Genomic DNA, 22,747 nt, shown 5'->3' on the forward strand with positions numbered 1-22,747 from the left:
TGTACCACTTACTTAACAGCTATCCCAGTGGGGAAAAAAGTTCATTTTATTCAGATGAGGCACTTTAAATGAATTATTTGTGATGTGTGTATGTGTGTGTGTGTATGTGTGTGTGTGCACATATGCATGGGGAGTAGTGGAGGTGGTGCAGGATAATAAATACTGTGAGGGTGGAGGAACACCCCCCTGAGCTAGCAGGAGGGTGTGGCAGCAATTTACAGAGCCTGGGGAGGACAGTCCAGGGACAAGGAGGTTCACAGCTGGCTTGGAGGCTGAGATGTCCCCATCAGCACAAGAAGCCAAAAAAATTGGAGGAGCGAGGGGGTGGGCCCACGAGCATAGGCATCTGGTTCCTGTGGGTGATCTTGATCTGGAAGGGAAGGAGGAACATTCAGAGGCAGGACCTGGTGCCTTGGGGCTAGAGCAGCAGAGACTTAGGGGAAAATCTGTTCAGGGTCCTAGAGAGGCCACAGTTGGAAGGCCAGGGGCTGAGAAATCAGGATTTAGGAGGAAGATGCACAGGGGAACTTCAGGCCTCAGAAGGAAGTAAAGAATCCATGGAATGGAAATTTAGGATCCATAGAGCCCAGAGGTTGTTTCTGGCAGGCATAGGCAATACTCACTGTACAAGGTGTCTGCATCCAGGGTTCTCCGTCAATTTGCATGGGGAGGGTTTTTGTGGTGCTGTGTAAGGTCAAGACAAATTGGTGGCGGCCTCTTTGCCAGCTGAGTACCACAACTCTGTTCCCAGGTTGGCTTTAAGCCCCTTTGTTACCAAGGAAGATCTGGGACAGGCCCTCCCCACCATTCCCATAATCTGTCTGCTTTCCTGGCTCCACTGCTTCCCTCAGAGCCCCCAGCTGGAGTTTTTCTTACTGGAAGGTGATCTCAGAGCACTTGGCCAGCCGATGTCCAGCATTCTTGAGCTTGGTATAGATCTGGCCTATCTCAATTGCACCCTCCAGCCCCACTACTTCCAGCCGCTTGTCACTTAGGTCTGCGGGGTGGGAAGTAGGGAGATAGGTTTTGTAGAAGCAGGGTGCCACCAAAGAGTCATACTTTGCCCTTAGTACCGCCCACCCACCCCCAACTCAGCTCCCAAGGCTGCTCCTCTCACCTGGTACACAGGTCTTCAGGATATCAGGGTCGGTGATGACTTTGGCAGTAGCACCTAAGGCCTGGTTGATCCCATGGATATCGCCATGTGGTCTCTTGGTGTCACCCCAGAGATTGGAGCCACCATGTGTGCTTGGGATGTTCAGCACTGCAATGCCTTCTAGGGACAGGTTGCTCAGATCCAGTGGTTTCCCACAGATCTGAGACGGAGAGAGCACAGATCCTTGCCTCATGGCATCACAATGGCCGTGCCCATTCCCTCCACCAGGTAACACACAGGGAAGGCTAGGACGTGCAGGTTTGCAAGGGGTGGAGAGAATGAAGGACTGGTGTTTCTTGAGAGCTTGGGAAATCAGAATTAGAGAGCTGAGAGGTCAAAGTATAGGTTCAAGAATATGGGAAGTTCCCGAGGGCTCCTGCAGAGGGTGAAATTACTAATAAGATACAAGAAGCTGAAAAGGATGTGGGGTTGGCTCTCAACACACCCACCTCAACTGTCAAAGATTCCTCCAGCTTTTTGCACGTTGAGAAGATGGATTCAGAAGTGGCAAATTCGAAGTACCATAGCTTGTTCTTCATTCTGTGTTGGCCCCAACGCCAGGCCCAGGAGGGACGGGACAAGTTATACAGTGCTGGCAGAGGTAGATTAAGTGACAGGGAAGGGCATCACCCCCCAACTGCTGTCCCAGTGGGAACAGGGAAGCTTGGTCAAGGGGCTTCCTACAAGTGTCACTGCCCACCAAAGCATGGAGTCAAACTTGGCCAAAGCTGGTCCTTGCCACTGTGTATGCCCACACTCTCCCTTCCCTCACCTGCTGTTGAACTTCTCAGGATATTTCTCTCGCATAATGTGGAATCGGTGAGCAATAGAGGCATCCTGGGGAGTCCAGGGCAAGTGAGATCAGAGACTGCCTCCTTTCTCAGCACAGAACCCTCTTTCTTTCACTCTCCAGTTTGGGAGTGATACATCCCACATTCTCTTCTTGCAATTCATACCACTATCCCCCAACTCCTCATTTCCCTGGGTCATGGCTCCCTTAGCCTCTACGTTCCTTTTCTGCCCTCTTCTAGCCTTTCCCTGCTTGACCCCCACTCCCTCCTCTCCCTCCCCTGCCCATGCCCCACTCTACTGACCACACCAATGGAGAAGTAGTTATTGATGATTTGAAAGGGGACTGGGTCACTCTTTTCTTCAGTTTGTTGGGGTATCACCTCCACAGACCATCGATCCATATGTACCACCTTACTTGTCTCTAAATCCTTGAGGATCTTCCCCAGATTCTGTCCCTCATACCCTAAGGATGGGGGAGAAAACAGGTTAGTACTAAGCCCTGGGTCCCAGAGGAGGGACCTCCTCTAAGCTCCCAGCTCCACAAATTCTCAGGGAGACTATGCTCTTGTGCTGCAGACCCTACCAGCCCTAAGCACACAAGGGCAGGGTGCTCAGTCAGGGCTTCCATGAACCAGTCTTAAGGTCAGACACTTACTGACCCTTTTCTCCACACTGTCACTGTCATAGAGGGTGAAAGTTTCCAATGTGTGTGCACATCTAACCATAATGCCAAAGTTCATCTGGAAAAGTAAAGAAAATTGCCAGGAAAATGAAAAGCGCTGAAAAAGATGAGTGATGAATGGCAATGATCTCTTTCTCTGATGCTTTCTCTTCTCCCAGATAGAACACAGTATAAAGCAACAGTATCAAAACAGGCTGATACTGGCATGAATGCCATGAATAGAATAAAAAGTTCAATAGCAAAGAACAGAGTGTCCCAGAAATAGACTCGAGTGTATGTGGGAATTTAGTATATGATGACATTTCAAAGAAATGGAAAAAGAAAGATTATTCAGTAAATGGTGCTGGATGCAGAAGTAACAACCCCTGATACTAAGATAAATTCAAGATGGGTCAAAGAATTTAAAAGTAAGCAAAATTTGTACTAGCAGAAAACATGAATGAATGTTTTATCATTTTTGAGTGGAAAAAGCCTTTCTAAAGCATAGTATAGCCTAGATGGGCAGGGGAAGAATGGCTACATGTATATGTATGGCTGAGTCCCTTTGCTGTCCATCTGAAACTATCACAACATCGTTAATCAGCTGTATGCCATAAAATATATAAAATTTTTTATTTTATAAATATTTGTATAAAAATATAACTTTTATTTTATAAAATAAAAAATTTAAAAAACATAGTACAAAACTTAGAGCCAAATAAAAAGGCCAATAAATCCAATCATATTAAAATTAAATTAAAAATTTCTGAAATCAAACAAAAGTAAAGCAAATATATTTTGGAATTTTCATTAAATTGACATAAAATAAACAGAAATAGTTCTGACCAAAAGAAAAAAAGGCCCAAACATACAACTTCTGTATGGTTAAATAAACACACACCTTTAAAAAAAGACAAACTGGGAAAAAGTACCTGTAGCACATATAACAGACTAACTTATCCAACATTTGAAAAGTACTTACAAAACATTATATTCAAAAAGTCAATAGAAAAATGGGCAAACAACTCAAGCCAATCACAAAAGAAAAAATATGCCTATTACAGATGCTTAGTATTACTAATAACTAAAAGAATTGTAAATTAAAACTGTAAAGTAGTTAACTTTTTGTTGCCTGTCAGATTGACAAATTATAAAGAGGCTGAGAAAACCAAGTGTTAATGGGATTATGAATAAACTGGCACTCTCATCTGCTGTTAGTTGGAGCATAAATTGGTATTTCATTTTTGGAAAACAATTTGGCAACTTTTATTGAAATGTTATCAAAACATATTCTCTGACACAGCAATTCCACTTTTAGGAATTTCTCCTCCAGAAACACAAATGTATATAGAGATGGATGGATGTACAAGGATTCTTGCTGAGGTACTCACTCTCTAAAACAGCAAAAAAAAAGCCCCAAAAAACTAAATATCCATTATGAGGGGAAAGCTATATAAATTATGCCAAATCCATGCCATGAAATAATGTGCAGCTATTATAATCTAATTCAAATCTCTAAGAAATAACTTGGAAAGTTCTCCAAGACATATTCAAAGAAAAAAGAAGTGCCAGGACAATGTGTGATCCCATTTGTTTGTTTAAAAGCTCTGTGTGTTTGTGTAAACAGAAAAATGAGTGCAAATAGGGAACAGTGGTTATCTCTGGGGAGGAATGTGGAATTTGGTGAGGGGGTAGGGAAGAGGAAACTTTTATGTGAAGACTCACATATTTTACTTTTTAAAATCTTTCACAGTGAAAATGTACTGATGCAATATTTGTATAATTTTTAAAAGATAAAATAACCAGTAAAATGTTTATACTCTTTGAGCCAGCAATTCCACTTTTAGAAATCTCTCCTAGAGAAATTCTCACAGCTGTGTACAGAAATAGAGTGCAGCATGGTATGTGATTAAAAAATTGAATGCTACCCGGATGTCTATCAATATGAGACTAGTTAGGAAGTTCCCTGGTGGTCCAGTGGTTAGGACTTGATACTTTTACTACCAAGGCTCAGGTTCAGTCTCTGGTTGGGGAACTATAATCCTGCAAGCCTCATAGTATGGCCGAAAAAAAGGGTGGGTGGGTGGAGGGGGCTACTTAAATAAATTATGGCATATTCACACAATGGAATGCCGCTCAGTAGTAAAAAAAAAAAGTGAGGCAAACCTGACCATATTGAAATATAACTAAGATGAACCGTTTATTGAAAATAGAAAAACATCAATAAAATGATCTTATTGCTTAAATACATATTAGTATGTGTCTAGAGAGAAAAATATGGAAGAACAGACTCCAAAACTTGAGGGAGTAGATTCCAGGGAACTTTCATTTTCTTGGCGAGTATATCTGAGATGTTTGACTTTTTTTTTGGCCAGGACATGGAACTTTTCTAATGAGGGATCGAACCTCTCTGCCTCTTGCAGTGGAAGAATGAAGTGTTAACCACTGAACCACTGGGGAAGTCCTGAATTATTACTATTATTATTTACCATGTGCATGTATTATTTTTGTAATCAAGAAAAAAAAGATTAAAAAAATATCTTCGCTTCCTCACATTTCATCAATGGTTCAACCCACTATAATTTGCCTTTCTCAATACCACCCTGTGAAACTCTTCTGGCAAAGACTGCCAGTGATTCCTGCCAAAACCAACAGTATATCTTTAGTTCTCATTTTAATTCATGAAACTCCTCACTTAGCCTCTAAAATACCACCAAATTAGAGGACCTGTTCTGTTTTTTCTGAGTCTCTGTGGTAAGCAAAACAATGGCCCTTCAGGGAAGTCCACAACCTAATCTGCAAAATTGGTGAATAAATGGCAAAAGAGACTTTGCAGACAAGATTAAACTAAGGACTTTAAGATGAGGAGATCATCCTGGATTATCTGGCTGGGCCCTGTGTAACCACAGGGCTCATTATAAGTGAAAGAAGGCTACAAGAGAGAAGAGTCATGGAAGGAGATATGACAAGGAAGCAGAGCTTGGAATGATAACACTGTTGGTCGGAAGGTGGGCCATGAGCCAGAGAACGCAGGCAGCCTCTAGTAACTGGAAAAGGCAAGGCGAGGGATTCTCCCCTAGAGCCTCTAGAAAAAAATATAGCCCTGTATTATATTGGAGTATAGCCAATTAAGAACGTTGTGATAGTTTCAGCCATATACATACATGTATCCATTTTCCCCCAAACTCCCTTCCATCCAGACTACCACATAACAGTGAGCAGTTCCCTGTGCTATTCAGAAGGTCATTGTTGGTTATCCATTTTAAATATAGCAGTGTGTACATGTTGATTCCAAGCTCCCTAACTATCCCTTCCCCCAACTCTTCCCCCCGGTTACCATAAGTTTGTTCTCTAAGTCTCTGAGTATGTTTTCACCCCTGCCAAGATTTTAGCTCAGTGGAAATGATTATGGATTTGTGCCCTCCAGAACTGTTAAGATAATAAATCTGTGTTGATTTAAGGCACCATGGTGATTTGTTACAGCAGCAATAGGACACTAGTACAGACTCCTTTAATAATTCATCTTTTCTGTTCAACCTTTAAATAGAATGTTTACCAAGATCTGGCTGTCCTTATCTACCTTCTCTTCTTATCTCTTTCCCTGGGTAACTCATCTCCTCTGAGGACATCAATTCTCTCTTTGGAGCAGATGTCTCTCAAACACGTATCTTCAGCCCTGACTTCTCTCCTAAATTCCTAACGTCAAGTTCTAACTACCCACCACACATCTCCATCTGGGAGCTCCACTGATACCTGAACTCGATATATCCAAAACAGAATCTATCTTTCTTCCTTAAACTGGTCCTCCTTCTAAATTCCCTGTCTTAATAAATAGTACCCCATCTGCTTAGTTCACAAACCTAGAAAATGTCTTAGACTTGTCTTCACCTCATCCCCCAGTCTATTAGTTACCAAGTACTGTGGCTTCCCTGGTGGCTCAGACTGTAAAGTATCTGTCTACAATGTGGGAGACCCGGGTTCGATCCCTGGGTTGGGAAGATCTCCTGGAGAAGGAAATGGCAATCCACTCCAGTACTATTACCTGGAAAATCCCTTAGACAGAGGAGCCTGGTAGGCTACAGTCCATGGGGTCGCAAAGAGCTGGACACGACTGAGCGGCTTCACTTTCTTTCACTTTCACTGTGGCTTCTACCTCATGACTTCACTGGTCATGCTGCCTTTGCTTCTGTGTTCATCTTCTCTTGACTGTGTACTGTGCTCAGTGTCCAACTCTGTGCGGCCCCATGGACTGTAGCTCACCAGGCTCCTCTGTCCATGTCATTTTTCGGGCAAGAACACTGGAGTGGGTTGTTGTTTCCTCCTCCAGGGGCTCTTCCCAACCCAAGGATCAAACCTGCATCTCTTGTGTCTCCTGCATTGCAGGCACATTCTTTACCCACTGAGGAATCAACTAGACTACTGCAATTGAGGTATTGCTTCCTGCATCCAATCCATCCTCCATAGAGCTCCCATAGCAGTATTCCTTTCATCAATTCCTCTTCGAATCTTAGGATTTTTTTCAATATCAACACAAATTTTTCATTAGCGCTGTATTCAAATAATTATTTTCATGGTTCAGATGGAATTAGCAGAAACTGCTATGAAATCTCATTTGTAAAGCACAAAGTGAAAGGACATCTCTGGTGGTCCAGATGCAAGACTCTGAGCTCCCAATGCCAGAGGCCTGGGTTCAATCCCTGGTCAGGGAACTAGATCCCGCACGCCACAACGAAGAGCGTGTGTGCTGCAACTAAAGATCCTGCATGCCACAACTAAGATTGGGTGCGGCCAAATAAATAACTAATAAATAAAATAACTGTATGTTTCTTTAGAAAAAAAAAGAGTGAAGATTCAAAGTTCATGATTTCAAAGAGTCTAATACTGCAATGAAAGCAAAGTCAGGAATTTCCCCGGTGGTTCGACAGTTAAGAATCTGCTCTCCAATGCAGGGAACACGGGTTTGGGAAGATTCTCATGCCTCAGGGCAATTAAACCCGTGTGCCACAACTATTGAGCCGGCACCTAGAGCCCATACTCCACAAGAGAAGCCTTGCAATGAGAAGCCTGTGTAACACAACTAGAGAGTAACCCCTGCTTGCCGCAACTAAAGAAAAGCCCAAGTAGCAACAAAGACCCAGAGCAGCCAAAAAAAGATAAAACGACCCAATGCAACCAAATAAAGTAAATAAATGTTTAAAAAAACAGTAACTGTAATGAAAAAAGAAACAAAGTCAGATGCTGAGAATTTAAGAACACCCCTCCAAAAATGGTCATATGTTTACATACAAGATTCAAATTACTATATACAGAGATATTTCTACTTTCTGGGATAATATTTTATATGAAGAGTAATTTTGGACTTCCCTGGTGGCATAGTGGATAAGAATTCTCCTGCCAATTTAGGAGACACAGGTTTGAACCCTGGTCCGGAAAGATTCCACGTGCCGCAGAGCAACTAAGTCCATGTGCCACAACTATTGAGCCCATGTGCTCCAACTACTGAACCTGTGAGCCACAACCATTGAAGCCTGAGCACCTAGGGCCTGTGCTCTGCAACAAGAGAAGCCACCACAATGAGAAGCCTGAGCATCACGATGAAGAGTGGCCCCTGCTCGCTGAAACTAGAGAAAGCCCTTGCAAAAGCAACGAAAACCCAATGCGGCCAAAAAAAATTTTATTATATACAAAGTAATATTACATATTACTTTGAGGAGAAGGGGACAACAGAGGATGAGATGGTTGGATGGCATCACTGACTTGATGGACATGAGTCTGAGCAAACTTCGGGAGTTGGTGATGGACTAGGGAAGCCTGGCGTGCTGCAGTCCATGCGGTCCCAAAGAGTCGGACACAAGTGAGTGACTGAACTGATAGAAAGTAATATATTTATATCTATATACCTATATATATATTTCACGAGTTCCAGAGTTCCCCATGGTTCAGGGATGGCACATTCAAATGCCTCAGAGGCTAGAAAGGTAAAGTGAATGAGTAGCAGGGAGCTGAGAGAATTATGGTGAATTGAAGAATACATGACCCATTTTTAGATATAGCCAAGGTCAAAAAAGTTTAAAACTCTGCAAGGCAAACATACTAGTATGAAACAGTACGAATCATGTCTGTGGGCTGTCAGCTTTCAGTCTCTGGCAGGATGAAGTTAGAAACTCCGCAGCATTCATGACCCTCTGTTATCTGAACCCCGCTTTGGTCGAGCTTCCCTCTCCCCACAGCCCACTGTGCGTCCTAGTCCCAGTCACAGTGAATGACTCATACTTCCCAAAACGCATCACCATGTTGTTTGGTGGCTCTGCTGGTCTTACACAACTTCTTTCACCTAGAATACCTTTTTCTCTCCTTAGCAAGCTCCCATTCCATAATCTCCTGTGAGATCTCAAAGCTGGACTCTGAATCCAAGAGCCTCAACTCCAAGACAACTTCCTCATTCCAAGACAGTTTCAACCTTCCCCCACAGTGACCTCTTTATCTATCAATACCATCCCTCAAACCTTCTCTTCGAAGGGATAAAAAAAGACTAGAAATGGGAGAGCCCTTAGGGGACTGTTGCAATAGACTTGGGAAAAAAACTATGATGAATGAATGAATGATTTCTGATTATAGTTGACCTTTGAATAACATAGGGGTTAATCTGAGTATAACTTATAGTTAGCCCTCCAAATCCACTGTTCCTCTGCATCTGTAGATACAACCAACCATGGACTCTGTAATCCTGTAACACTTACTACCAAAAAATATCCTCAGTAAGTGGATCAGCACAGTTCAAGATCATGCTGTTCAAGGGCCAACTGTAATTGGCTGAATAAATGAATGAGCCACAGCCAAGTTCCCTGCTAGCTTCATCACTCAGTATCTGGCTTAGCTCTTGTACATAGCTCTTACATATAGCTCTTTCTTATTCCCACATTGTCTTCTTCACTCACATTTTCTTTGATTCTGAGCTCTAAGACCTGGGAGAAACAAAAGAGTATTTTCAAGTTTATAGGGAAGAGGACTGTCTCCCTTGACCCTTCTAAGTCCAGACTGTCATCCTTGACCCTTCAGGTCCTTGGCTTCTTCCAGAGCCCTCTTCCTTTGAGACGATTTACTTTAGGACCCACCTATCTGTGCCTCTCTTCTCCACCAACACTTTTTCTTCACCAGATGCCTAAGTGCCTATTTTAAATTAAAAAACAAACAAACAAAACTTTTGGCTGCTCCGCATGGCATGCGGGATCTTAGTTTCCTAACCAGGGATTGAACCTGTACCCCTTGCAGTGGAAGCTTGGAGTCTGAACCACTGGACCACCAGGGAAGTCCCCTAAATGCCTTCTCTATGTGCCTTCCCCTTCCTACCCAACTCCCTCACTCCCCTGTGCTTAGCTGCTCAGTCATGTCCAACTCTTTGTGACCCCATGTACTGTAGCCCACCAGGCTCCTCTGTCCATGGGGATTCCCCAAGCAAGAATACTGGAGTGGATTGCCAAACCCTCCTCCAGGGGATCTTCCCAACCCAGGAATCGAACCCAGGTCTCCCACATTGTAGGTGGGTTCTTTACTGTCTGAGCCACCAGGGAAGCCAATGATTACTACAGTGGATAGCCTATCCCTTCTTCCTGGGATCTTCCAGACCCAGGAATTGAACCGGGGTCTCCTGCGTTGCAGGCGGACTCTTTACTAGCTGAGCTACCAAACAATTTCTAACCACTTACCTCCTCCCCATCTTAGGCAACGAGCCAGATCATTTCCAGTGCCCAGGGGCAACACAGCGACAGGAGGCACAAAAGGCAAGTTGGCTTTGTCTGGGGAGGCAGGTGAGGAGATGGATGGAGAGAGTTAGCTCTGGAGGGACACTCCCCCTGAGCCCAGCCTGAAGCCTCTGCCTTCACTGACCAATGGACTCTAGAATCCAGCCTACTGTGCCATCTCCGCCGCACACCAAAATCCTGTAATCAGGAACATCTCTGAAGAATCTGAGTCTGAGACAAAAAGTGAAAGGGAAAATGACGAAGGCTATCAGGACTAAGGCTCCCCAACTCTTGGAAAGGCAGGGTAAGTACTCATTGTCTCTCATTCCTTATAATGCCCTTTCCCTTTGTCAAAAGACTTGTTTCCATTAAGGCTAAAAAAAGTACAACCTTATAGCCACTCCTCAGTGAAGAGACAGAAACAGTTATCTCCTTCCATTGAGAGCAGAGCAAAGATGAGCCAGAGAATTCAGGGTTGGGGATACCCAGCAAAAGCAGCATCGTGAAGTCTGGTTTTCTGGGCTTCCCTGGCCCTTCCCTCCCAACATGCACTCTTTCCTGCTCTCTTCCAACGTACACAGAAAGGCAGACACACACAACCCTGTGATACAGCCCCTAATCTATCCTCACCCTGGCTCAGGACCATCCTTTAGGAGGTTGAACACCTGTCGAGGGTTCAGCAGATACTGGAATTTCCAAAGCACCCTGTGTGGAGAAAAAAGAAAGCTCATGGAGGGGATGGACATTCTGTACTCCACTCTTTTTTTTTGCGTGGCATGCAGAACCTTAGTTCCCCAACAAGTGATGGGATCCCTGCCCCCCACAGTGGAAGCTCAGAGTCTTAACCACTGGACCTCCAAGGAAGTCCCTGTACTCCACACTCCTAATGTCCGTAAGGTATGTCCCCTCTATACATATAGATTCCCAACTTCTGCTGGTCTTCTCCCTCGATTTCACAAAGGCTATTCTCTCTCTCTCCTCACCTCTCGCCTTGCTTCCCACCACTCTTGGGGTTCACAAAGACCAGAAGTGGGTGGGTGTTAGAAACAGGATCAATCTGCATTGAGGGAAGAAAATAAGGATAAGGAAAGCAGGATTTTGTCAGAGTGAAGATGGACCCTAGAAACAGGGGCAGAGGGCTGGCTTCCCCCCAGAAGGCTTTCCCCTCCCCTCCCAGGGAGCAGGCTCCAACACCCAGGTTTCCTCCCATGAAGTCCCCACCATGAAGCCCTCTTGGCCCTGTACCCGCAGAGCCTCAGAAGTGCTCAAACTTAAATCATCCATGGTCTTCTGGCTTATTTTGCTAGTTTTACGCTCCTGTCCAGAGGCCTAGGAAGGGAAGGAGGCAGAGGGAAGGAAAACTGGATTGTGTGACTCCATAAACAGATGACAATCTGACTTGAATCCCAGAAATGTAGGCTCTCTGCTCTAAGTGACATTGTATGTGTCCGTGTTTAAAGTGGGGAAGCTCTCCTGCTCCCTTCCCAAGTGCTGCCCAAGAGTCTCACCAGGACGCTGGGATAGATGGAAGACGGAGGCAGGATGTGATCTCGGAGCAGCCCACAGTCACACTCATGGCCCATGGCTGGAAGGCAGTCATCATGGATCTGAAAGACAAGGCAGGTGTGGAGAGATCATGAAGGGAACCCCATCACCTGTCAACTTGCAGTCTAGTATAACCAAGGCTGTTAGGGAGATGTGCTGGAGGAGGCGGGCGTGGGTGGTGGTGGGTGGTGGGGTGGAAAGGGCCGCTCATCTAGGGGCCCAGAGCAAGGCTGGGCTGATAGCTCCCAAACTGACCTCTAGGTGGCACCACACACAATGCAGCCCAACCAGACTGTGGTAGATCCGGATCTTTTTCTGACAGCGGTCACACCGTCCAGATTCACAGCCTCCTCGCACCCACACGTGTGATTGGACCTTGGGGAGAAAGGCAATCTCTTGTCTGAGAGGGTCTGAGGCAGGGACTTGGGGAAGGTCTCAGGGCAGCAAGGGGCCAAGACCCAGGGCCAGGATGTGGGTGGTGATTGAGTGGGCATGGGGTCACTCACACCAATGTCCTTCCGAGACTTGGCATAGGTGCTGACTTCACAGGGCAGGGCCTTCATGGCACATTGGTCGTGAACGATGTATTTACAGACTGGGCCAGAGGGAGAAAGGTCAGCACCTTAACTGCTGCCCCCATCCCCTATTTCCTCCTTACCTGGGGGCCAGGCAGCATTACTCATTGCAGCCGACATCTAACCCCTTGCTGTGAGGGTGTGGCACAGAATTAAAGTTTGAGGTGGACTTGGACTTGGACTCACCTCCAAGACCTGGGTCTTTTGCTCACTCTTCCCCCTAAAAGAGCAATTGCTACCAATGCTCAACCCCACTCCATTCACGTGTCAAGAAACTGAGCTGGATGATGTAAAAGGATGCCCAGATATAACACCACCAAAAATAATAGCTAATTTTTATTGCAGACTTAATAGTAGATACATGCAATGAATGAAGTACTTTTCTGGTATCAACTTATTTAACGCTCATATTATCTCATTTTCAGTTGAAGAAACTAAGACTTAAAGATGTTATGTGGCTAGACCTAGACGCTACTTAAATGTCCATCGATAAAGGACTGGATAAAGAAGATGTGGTATGTATGTGGTATGTATGTATGTATGGAATATTACTCAGTCATTAAAAAGAATGAAGCAATGCCATTTGCAGCAACATGGATGGACCTAGAGAATGTCATACTGAGTGAAGTAAGTCAGACAGAGAAGGAGAACTATCGTATGACATTCCTTATATGTGGAATCTAAAAAGAAATGATACAAATGAACTTACAAAACAGAAAGAAACTCACAGACTGAAAGCATGGACTTATGGTTGCTGGGGGGAAGGGATAGTTAGAGAGTTTGGCAAGGTCATGAACACACTGCTATATTCAAAATGGATAACCAACAAGGACCTATTGTATGGCACATGGAACTCTGCTTAATGTTATGTGGCAGCCTGGATGGGAGGGGGGTCGGGGGAAGAATGGATACATGTATATGTATGGCTGAGACCTGAAACAATCACAACAAGGTCACATAACCAGTCACTGGAAGAGCCCAGGATTCAAACTCAGGTCTCTCGGAGTTCAGAGCACCGTGTTCCCACATATAGCTGGGCTTCCCCTCTTCTCCCACAATTCTAGGCCCCATCACTCACGGTTACAGCTCAGCCCCTGTTTGCCAAGACCAATGCTCGACTCGCACAGGTTGCAGTAGACTGGTCGGGGGAATCTCTTGGGTCTCCACATGTGCTGCCCATTGTCCTTCAGGGTCTGGGAGGGCATAGCAGACACTGGGGAATGTCTAAGCCCTTAGAGAGCCAACTCTGGCAATTACAACCCAAGACAACTGTTTTACCCATCCTCACAAATCTCTCCTACTCACCATCTCCAGGCCCAGCAGCACGAGCAGTGGCACGGTGGTGGCCCCAGCCCGGAGCCACTCAGCCAGGGACACAGAGCCACTGCCATCATAGTCAATCTCTTTCATCATCTCTTGAAGAATCTGAGCAGAGAAGGCAGGGAGATACACTTATGGGGTGAGTAACCCCTTACTTCTACTGCCCCCTAGGACACTCAGCCTAACCATCCTAGCCAAGGGCAACCAAGCTGCCTGTCAGAAATGGGGGAGGACAAATAAAGGACTGACTAAGGAGGAAGTATAAGAAGGGACATGCAGGAAGAATCGCCTTACCGGCCTCAGCTCAGACACATCCCAATCCAGGTATTCAGCCATTCGCATCATCTGTATGATGATCCTGTCCACTTCCTGGGGATGAAGAGGGTAAGAGCCACAGCCATATCCCACCTCACTACCAACTGTCCAAACTCTCTAGAGATCAAGGTTCCACCCACAGACCCCCTCTCATTCTCAAGTGCCTCTGTCAAGTAAATGAGTGCCTATGTGTTTATCTTTGCAAGGGAGTCCCCAGATCATGTCTCCAGCATCCACTTTTAGGCGTCAAGAGCTTCTTGGGTTGTGGTTGTTTAGTCGCTAAGTCATGCCCAACTCTTTGAGACCCCATGGACTATATAGCCCACAAGGCTCCTCCATCCATGGAATTCTCCATGTAAGGATACTGGAGTGGGTTGCCATTTCCTTCTCCAGGAGATCTTCTTGATCCAGGGATCAGACGTGAGTCTCCTGCACTGGCAAGCAGATTCTTTACCACTGAGCCATCAAGGAAGCCCCAAGAGCTTGGGACCTACTCCCAAATTTAGTCCTGGAGGACTCAGCTTCTCCCTCTAGCTTCCTCTGCTTAAGGTCCTGGAAGAGTTGGGACAGGAGAGCACAGACAAACGGACACATACTCCCTTGCCCAGCATATAGGTCCCCCAACTCACTGAGCTGTCCAGGATCCCATTTCTGTCCGTGTCGTACAGCTTGAAGGTGACTGTGGGGTGTTTTAGGGGTCAGTTTGTGAGGGATATCCAAAGAATTCATAACCGAATACAGGGGAAACAAAGAGATAAGGAGAGACTGTTTGGATGAAGAACTCAGGACTTGGGGCTGGGACTGAGACAGGAGACAAAAAGGGAGGGGCAACAGTATACACCTCCCAAATCCCAAGAACATCCTAGGTCACCCACGTGAAAATATATAAGACATGGGAACTAGGGTGACTCTGGTAGATGGCGTTAGGTATAAGGAGTCTGGGGAAACAAAGGAAATGGGGCCCATTCTCTGACCCCACCTTTGTCTGGCTAGGGAATACCCTCTTTCCCTTCACCTTTCCTCCCCTCTCCCAGTCCAGAATGGCAACTCACATTCTAGCTTGTCTTCTGGCCGGCCACCCTCCAGAAGAGAAAAGTAGCAGGAGACATCACTGAGACACACCACATCTGGTCACAAAAAGTGCAGCAGATCTCAGGTTGGGGCTCCCTCCATCTGGCTCTTCTCTTTTCCTTTGTTTGTTTCAACTCTCCCCTTTCACCTTTCACTTTTCTCCCTCTGGCTCCTAGACCAGCCTGGCTACCCTCTACCTCTCCTTCCCACCACCCTGCCCCCAAGATGTGACTCAATTCAACTCTCACTCCCCAAACTCCCACGTAATTTGACTTTTCTTCTGGGCTGGAGGCCCAGCCCAGTCCCACCCATGTGTGACCATACCTTCTCTTACAGTGTCTTCTATGTAGTAGCCAGTCTGGAAGGACTGAAACAGTGCCTGGCTTAGGTGATCTGGAACATTATCCACCTCCAGGTAGATTTTCAGGAATTGCTGGAACCCCTCGTATCCAATGGCCTATGATGAGAGCAAGCATTACCCCAGGGAGATCTGCGGGATGGGAATTGGGGAGTGCGCTGGGAGTGGTGGGGACATGACAATAAATGCAGAGTTGAGAAGCATCCAAGGCAGGAGTGTGGTTTATTGGGCTAAGTCCCGAATTCACAGAATCTCGTTTTGTCCTAAGTAACAGCTGCAGTAACCATGGGTGCGGGGGGAATCTGGAGAGAGGACAGCAAGGGTTCGGCCAGAATAATCCCTGGAAGTTGGGGATCCCAATCGAGTAGCAAAAACAAAGGTGGGAGGAATTGGTGAAGGAGACGATTTCCCAGTGGCCACTTACATCTCCTTGGAGATATTCAGCCATTTCACCATCCTCAAAGAGCTTCAGAACATCACTGACCTTTTTGGTGGAGTCTAGGGAGTGAAGAGAGGGAAGATAGTGTTATTCTGGTTCAGATTTCCCTACCCTCTGCTAGTCACCCCCTCCCCCGACATCCAACAGGAAAGAAGATTGCAGCGAGATGAAAAAGAAATTTCAAGAAAAAACAGAAATACAGAGAGAAAAACCTTTCAGTTCCTCCAAATCGGTTGCCCTCTTTACTTCTCTTCTCTGAGATTTGAAGCAGGCAGTTAAGATTTAGAGAAGGTGAGTAGAAAGCTAAGACCCCAGGTGTCTCCCGATTTGCCTGCCCTCCTTCTCCCAGTCAGGCATATCTCAAGAGCATCCAGTCTCAAGGCCACTAGGGAAAAGAGGGGGAGCTGGGGGGAATGAGGAGGAGGGATTGTCTAAGGGTAGGGTCTCCAGGACTGAATGACTGAGAGGGAAGACTCACATTCCATGTATTTTTGCAGCTGGGCAAAATCACTGGGGCTTATTAGGCCCCTCTCCTTGGCCATCTTTCTTTTTTTCTTAAGGATGAACACAAAGGCAGCTTGTTTGTAGTACTTCTGGGCCTTGGAACTTTGCTTCCAAGGGCAGTTCTGGAAGAAGATGACAAGAGCATGTGGTAGGACTGATCAACTCTCTGTGCCTCTTCGCTTCTGTCTGCTCCATTCATTTCCCACTCCTACTATTGTTTCTCTTCCTTCTCTGTCTGAGTCCCTCCCCAAGTATCTTCCTTTTCCTCTGTTACTCTCCTTTGTGTCTCCATCTCTCCCTGACAGTGTCTGTTCTCTGTGTCTGTTTCTCTGACTCATCCTTGACTCCATCTCCAACATTTCTGGATCCTTCTCCAGCTCTCTGATTTCTGCCCCAGTCTGTCTTGATTCATCTCTTGACCACCCTCACTTCCCCGCCCCCACCCCCGCTTTCCTAGGCTACAGTGTCTCTGCGGGTGTGTCCTTCGTCCGCTTTTCTACCTTTTCTCCCTCCACCCCCAATCTCCACAATCTCAGTTTCGGCCGGCCCTGAGCTCAGTCCCATCTCCCTTTCCTCCCTTTCCTTTCGGATCCCGCAGTCCCGGCCCTGCAGTGGTTCTCACTGAGATGGCCGCACGCCTCCCGGGCCACGACCCCATCTTGCTCCGCCTCCAGCCCTGGTCCCCAGCCCCGCTCAGCCACCACTCCCAGAGTCACCCACGCCCCGCAACGACCTCTAGCGCTTCTGATGCGCGCGACACAGAACCAGCTCTAGCCGGGCCCCCAGCCCCGGCCCCGCCTGTCTGCGTCCTGCGGAGCTCCACTGGGGAAGGGCGGGCCCCAGGCAGGAGACAAGTGGGAGGAGGTAGGGGAAGAAGGCGCTGAGCATCAGCTCCCGGACGGTTGTGCTGAGTGAGGGAGCTTTCTTTCCACCCTGCTAGGTTGGCAGTGTTTAGGAAGCCCCAGCATTCAGCTGTGGGACTCAGGAACCAAGGACGAGCCCTGTGTGGATCATGTTGACCACTGCTGGCCCAGGGGCCAAGCTGCAGGGGGCAACTTGCCTTGAAGATTCAATAACAGCAGTAACAATAATAAATTACATTAGCATAGTACAGCACCACTTTGGAATCAGACAGAACTGGGGTTAGTCATATGGGGATTCCATTCTTAGCTCTGATACCATCGTGTGACTTGGGCAAGTTATATCTATAAAATGGGGAGAATGATGTCTATCTTTCATAGTTGCGAGGATTAAGTCAAATAATGCATGAGAAAAGAAAAGAAAAAAAGAATGTATGAAAAGTACCTAGTATAACACCTGGCATATATAGACGGTCTATAAGGAATGGTAGTTATTATTGTATTAAGAAGTAAAATCAAACTCTGAGATAAGAAATCATTGGTATAGCCATTCTATAGATGAAAAACAGGACAGGGAGGACAGGGAGGCCTGGCATGCTGTGATTCATGGGGTCACAAAGAGTCGGACACGACTGAGTGACTGATCTGATCTGATCTGATAGATGAAAAAAATCGGAGCTCAAAGAGGTTGGGACTTCCCATGGCAGGTAAAAAGTGGAGGCGCCAAGGCTCCAACCCAAGAACTGTGCGGTGCGTTCCCCCCATACCCCCGCCCACTTCTCCCCACACACACCCCTGCCTCTCTGTCCTTTTGTTCCACTCTCCCCTTCACACAGTGCTCTCTAGTCTCACTGCCCTCCTTTCTGTTCCTCCAGCACACGAAGTTCTTCCCTGCTCAGGGCCATGAGACTTACTGTTCTGTATGCCTGGAACACCCTTCCCTGCTCTTGGCAGAGATGACTTCTTGCCTAAGCTGAAATGTCAGCTCCTCCAAGAGACCTTTCCAGATCATTCTGTCCTAAGGTAGGCCCCCTCCTTTACATAGCAACCTCCTTTGTTTCCTTGGCAGAACTTATCACAACTGAAAATTATCTTGTCAATTCATTTGCTTCTTTGTTTACTGTTTGTCATCTCCTACCAAAATGTAAGTTTCACAGAGCAGGAGCTTATCAGACTTGTTCACCACTCTGTCCTCAGTACCTAATGCCCATCATGTTTTAAGTGTTCCATAACAGTTGTACAGATAGTTGTATCAAGTTAGGGAGTCATATTTGGGGAATATTAATCCAAAAATGATAAATGGGATGCTAGAGCATCCATCTGGACAGCGAGGGGAATACGAGAAAACGTGGAGCACATGTGGTGGTGGTGGTGGTTTAGTTGCTAAGTCGTGTCTGACTCTTTGCAACCCCGTGAACTGCAGCCCTCCAGGCTCCTCTGTCCATGGGATTTCCCAGGCAAAAATATTGGAGTGGGTTGCCATTTCCTCATCCAGGGGATCTTCCCAATCCAGGGATCAAACCCAGGTCTCCTGCATTGCAAGCAGATTCTTTACCACTGAGCCACTGGGAAGCCTGGAACACATACAGTAGGTGCTAACTAATTATTTGTTGGCTTCCCTGGTGGCTCAGAGGTTAAAGCATCTGCCTGCAATGCGGGAGACCTGGGTTCAATCCCTGGGTTTGGGAAGATCCCCTGGAGAAGGAAAATGATGAATGATGTTTAAAAGCCACTTACTGTGGTACTCAACCCAAGGCCCTAACCTTCTGTCTCACTTCTGCCCACTTATTTAGGGTTGTTGGGGCAGGCTTAAGGAGGCTGTTAGGGCCCACTAAAATTTCTTTTCTGATGACGCAAGAACCTTCTCTGCAGCCTCTGCCTTTGGGACATCTCTGCCACATACCTCCAAGTATAGCATTCCTATTCTGGACACTCTCTGGGAACACTTAAAAGCAGGTACTGAGACACTAATATTCTGAAGAAAGGACTCCACCCATCTGGCCCTTTCATTGACTATAATCTAACTTTGTCTGCCAACAGATCTAATGAATACATAATTGTCTTATGCTTAATGGGGCCCCGTATGGCTTAATTAGCCTCTGATTACCCCTGGGGATTCTTAGATGGCTCCAAGGTTCCAGGAAATGGAATGTGAGAGAGAAAATGACTGAGTGAGCAAGCAAGGGGCAAACAGGAAAGGCACAATACTCCTCTCTTGCCTGTCTTTTCAAACCCTTCTGGTCTTAAATGTAGTATATAGTAGAAGTTAAAAGAATGGATTTTTGAATTAGATAGGCATGGATTGGAATTCTAGCTCTTGGATGAGTTATTTCATCTCCCTTTTCTTATCTGTAAAATGGGTACCTGGAGAAATCAGTCACCACATGGAGATTACATAAGGTAAAACATGCAATATACTTAGCAAACTGCATGGCACAGAGAAATAACTCAATAAACATTAGCTTGTTATTATACAAGGGTGGTACCTAGAGAAACATGTCTGAAGATTAGGAAAAATGATGCCTTGGACCCAGGATGGCATAAATTCCAAGGGACTCCCAAAGGCAGGGAAGCCCAGTTGTACAGCTTCCCACTTGTGCCATGTCTCAGGCACAGACATGTAATATCAAGATCCTGCACTTTGCCTCTGGGAGGGTGAGGAGGTGGCTACAGAAACTAGATGATCAGGGTCCAACGACACGTCTGGGCTGAGTACTTGGACATAAAGCCTCCTGGGATTTTTTTCAGGTGTCCAGGGCCTTAAAAATCTGAAACAAGTCCAGTTTTGTCCTGCTGCATCCCAACCCTGAAGCCATAACCTGGGCTAGTCCAGGCGAATGCTAGGGCTGGGAGGGTGGGGTCTGCTGCCCGCCTGCCAGCTATTTGTGACTCACCCTTCCCTTCCCTTCCCTCCTCTGGTTTCCCTGCCTGCCCCTACTAACTTGGGGTGAGAAAGTAAGAAGTTGACATGGAGGCAGAGAATCCTAGAACATCCTCCAAGCTGGGAGGCACCAACTCTCTTATCTTACAGAGGAGAAAACTGCGGCCCAGAGAGAGAACTACTCTCTCAAGGTCACACCCAGACTCTAGACATTCTATCCTTAGTCCATTCCATTAAATCTTAGTGTCTCTGGTCTTCTAGATCTTATTTTAAACATTAAGTACTAAAATTGCTGGTAACTGAGAGATAAATATGATTTCCAAAGCCTGTGCTAACATTTAAAGTTTCTTTTTCACTTCAACACTCACGGCTCACGTTCCAAGTCATGTAGGTTTACCACTACCCAAGAATCAGCTATGTCCCCAGAACACTCAGGCTGATCAGCAAGGAACCCCAAGGGGCAGGCACTCCTCTTTGACCGCCCAGAACAGATTACCTGGACTTCTGAATCCCTTAGCCATTCCAGGGCTTGCATCCTCCTCCTCTTTCTGAGGTCTGAGGGAGGATCCCTTCTTTCCTGCCCATCCTTGCTATCAGTGGCCCCTGAGAGGGAATCATTTGGCTTGAAGCCTTGAAATTTGTTAAGCTTCCACAAACATCGCAGACGGTAGTGCTGTCTGATTAACGAGGTGCTATTTGTGTGTGGGGGGTGGTGGGAGTGTCCCTGTGTAGTACAGGAGGAAGTTACAATGTTGGCATGGTTGGGGGATGTGGGTTCATATGGTTAGGAGGTTGGGAAGATGCCCGGTAATATTTGCATGCCTTCCTCCATAAACCTCATTTTCCCAATTTAAAGGTGAAAAGTGGGATTCAGACCCTGGTAGTTTCAGAAACTTCCCGCTGACAGGTGTAGAAAGGAGAGGGGTGGGAAGTTGGGCACCAGGAGGCCAAACAAGTACCCTTCACCCGTGCAGCGCTGTGGAGGTTCCAAAGCTGAGTTTCCTCCGACTCGGGTCCCTAGGAGCCAGCTTCAGCATCCGTCCGAGTGATCAGGGATCCGAGAGATGGAGGGGAAGGTATAGGGAAAACGCTGCCTATGGGGTTCTGGGCCAACCCTCCTGCTGCCCCCGGCTCCTGGCGCAAACCTTTCTAGCTACCCACTCCAGCTGTCACGCTTCCTCCTTCTCGGCCCAGCAGCCCTACCCCAGCCCGTGGGGCGTCCCCTCCCGCGGCCTCCGACCCGACCCGCTCGAGTGCGGGAGGGTGGGAGGCGGAGCGGGGCTCGCGGGGTCTCTACCTTGCATGCGGAGGGCGCGCGGTCGGAGCTGGAGCGCCGGCGCGGGAGCTGGAGCTCGAGCTGGGCTGGAGGGGACGGGCCAGGCAGGCGCGGCCGCCGCGGGGCCGCCCCGCTCCTGACGACACAGCTGCCCGCCCCCCACCCCGGCCAGCCCGCCCGCCAGCCGGCGCCCAGCGCCCCCAACTCGGGGAACTTCTAGTTCATCAGACCCGATTCCCTCCTCCCCCGATCCCCAGATCTCCAAGGCTCTGGTTTGTGCCACTTTCTCCGCATTCCAACGCTGCTCATCTTCCCGCCCCGGTAACAGCTCTGTTTCCGTCTTTCCAGTAACTTACAGCCTCTCTCCGAATCCCAACCCAGGCAGGCGAAGATAGGTGGGAATGGGATGGGGAGCCCGCTGATGAGACAGCTTGGCAGTTGCCCACCCAGCCACCTTCTCACCCTCTCCTAAATGCTGCCATCAGGGGACTTCCCAAGTCCTTTCAGTCCACCATGGATTGAATTTACACTCAGGAGATGCTTCAGCAGCAAGGCCAGAGTGCCAAACTGCACATCCTATGACCAAACACTTCCCTGCCACCACGGGCTCCACACTGCTTGACACAGTTTGAGAGAATCTGCCCACCTTTGCCTCCAGTTTTCTCGCCTCCGTTAAACCCAAACCCCAGATGTCTCAGATTTGTTTTCCCCAGGCTAAGAACAACTCCTTTCAAGACACAGATTCTTCCCTTAATTCTGGGGTCAAGGTTCAGGTGCAAAGAGCATTTTCCTCTGTGTCCACCCTTTCTTTGTGCTCTAACCCTCACTTTACCTGCTGGCCTTGGCAGGTGGTGTGGAAGCCCTGGTCAAAAGTCGGGGTGAAAGGAGATCCTTTCAGCTTCTCCTGTCTGGAATCTGCTCCGAGTTAAGGCTCTTGGGGCAGCATGGATGGTGGTGAGGCTGGTAGAGCAGGGGAGAAAGACAGAGGCCTAGGGACTCACTGGTAGGAACTGAGGACCCAGGCATCCAGCTCCCTGGCCCCGCCCCAACGCCGGTCTAACCCCGTCCTACCCTTCATTGAAATAGGACACAGTAACAAAGGCTTGAGTTCTTGGAATCTTCCCTTTTACACCTGGTGGTGGAGAGTAGGGAGGGGGGAGCTCTGATTGGAAGGGTGTATTTGGGTGTTGTGTGTATGTTGTGCGTGTAAGTACACATAAACACACGTGTAATATACACATATTTTTGGTGG

The 22,747-nt window shown here is 47.2% G+C and overlaps 1 protein-coding gene across 5 annotated transcripts; it reads right to left on the reverse strand.

Moving 5' to 3' along the window:
* Positions 1 to 12: 12 nt before the first annotated feature.
* Positions 13 to 22,411, reverse strand: DGKA (diacylglycerol kinase alpha). Of its 5 annotated transcripts, none has more exons than XM_061416891.1 (24): positions 22,328 to 22,411; positions 16,453 to 16,600; positions 15,960 to 16,033; positions 15,502 to 15,634; positions 15,159 to 15,233; positions 14,736 to 14,785; positions 14,086 to 14,160; positions 13,777 to 13,896; positions 13,550 to 13,664; positions 12,403 to 12,491; positions 12,152 to 12,271; positions 11,860 to 11,958; positions 11,597 to 11,680; positions 11,335 to 11,408; positions 10,982 to 11,056; positions 10,497 to 10,582; positions 10,316 to 10,405; positions 2,251 to 2,411; positions 1,929 to 1,993; positions 1,606 to 1,696; positions 1,118 to 1,316; positions 877 to 997; positions 624 to 684; positions 13 to 370 (listed from the first exon to the last, which is right to left on the reverse strand). In XM_061416891.1, the coding sequence occupies exons 2-24, from the start codon at positions 16,514 to 16,516 to the stop codon at positions 287 to 289; spliced, it is 2,205 nt and encodes a 734-aa protein (XP_061272875.1). In that variant the 5' UTR covers positions 16,517 to 16,600; positions 22,328 to 22,411; the 3' UTR covers positions 13 to 286. The 5 variants fall into 5 exon arrangements, with proteins under 5 accessions (XP_061272875.1, XP_061272872.1, XP_061272873.1 ...); XM_061416888.1 differs by lacking the exon at positions 22,328 to 22,411 and adding an exon at positions 21,517 to 21,628; XM_061416889.1 differs by lacking the exon at positions 22,328 to 22,411 and adding an exon at positions 17,212 to 17,273.
* Positions 22,412 to 22,747: the final 336 nt, after the last annotated feature.

This window comes from Bos javanicus, chromosome 5 (genome assembly GCF_032452875.1).
Source record: "Bos javanicus breed banteng chromosome 5, ARS-OSU_banteng_1.0, whole genome shotgun sequence".
NCBI classification, from domain to species: Eukaryota; Metazoa; Chordata; class Mammalia; order Artiodactyla; family Bovidae; genus Bos; species Bos javanicus.

Bases quoted from the DNA above. Each gene is read 5' to 3' on its own strand.
- DGKA (XM_061416886.1), bottom strand. From the start codon at position 17,136: ATGGGGTCGTGGCCCGGGAGGCGTGCGGCCATCTCA. The intron at 15,635-15,959 runs GTAAGTGGCCAC...CTCTCATCATAG, and splicing joins CTGAATATCTCCAAGGAGAT to GCCATTGGATACGAGGGGTT. The intron at 1,317-1,605 runs GTGGGTGTGTTG...TCTCCGTCTCAG, and splicing joins AGGAATCTTTGACAGTTGAG to ATCTGTGGGAAACCACTGGA.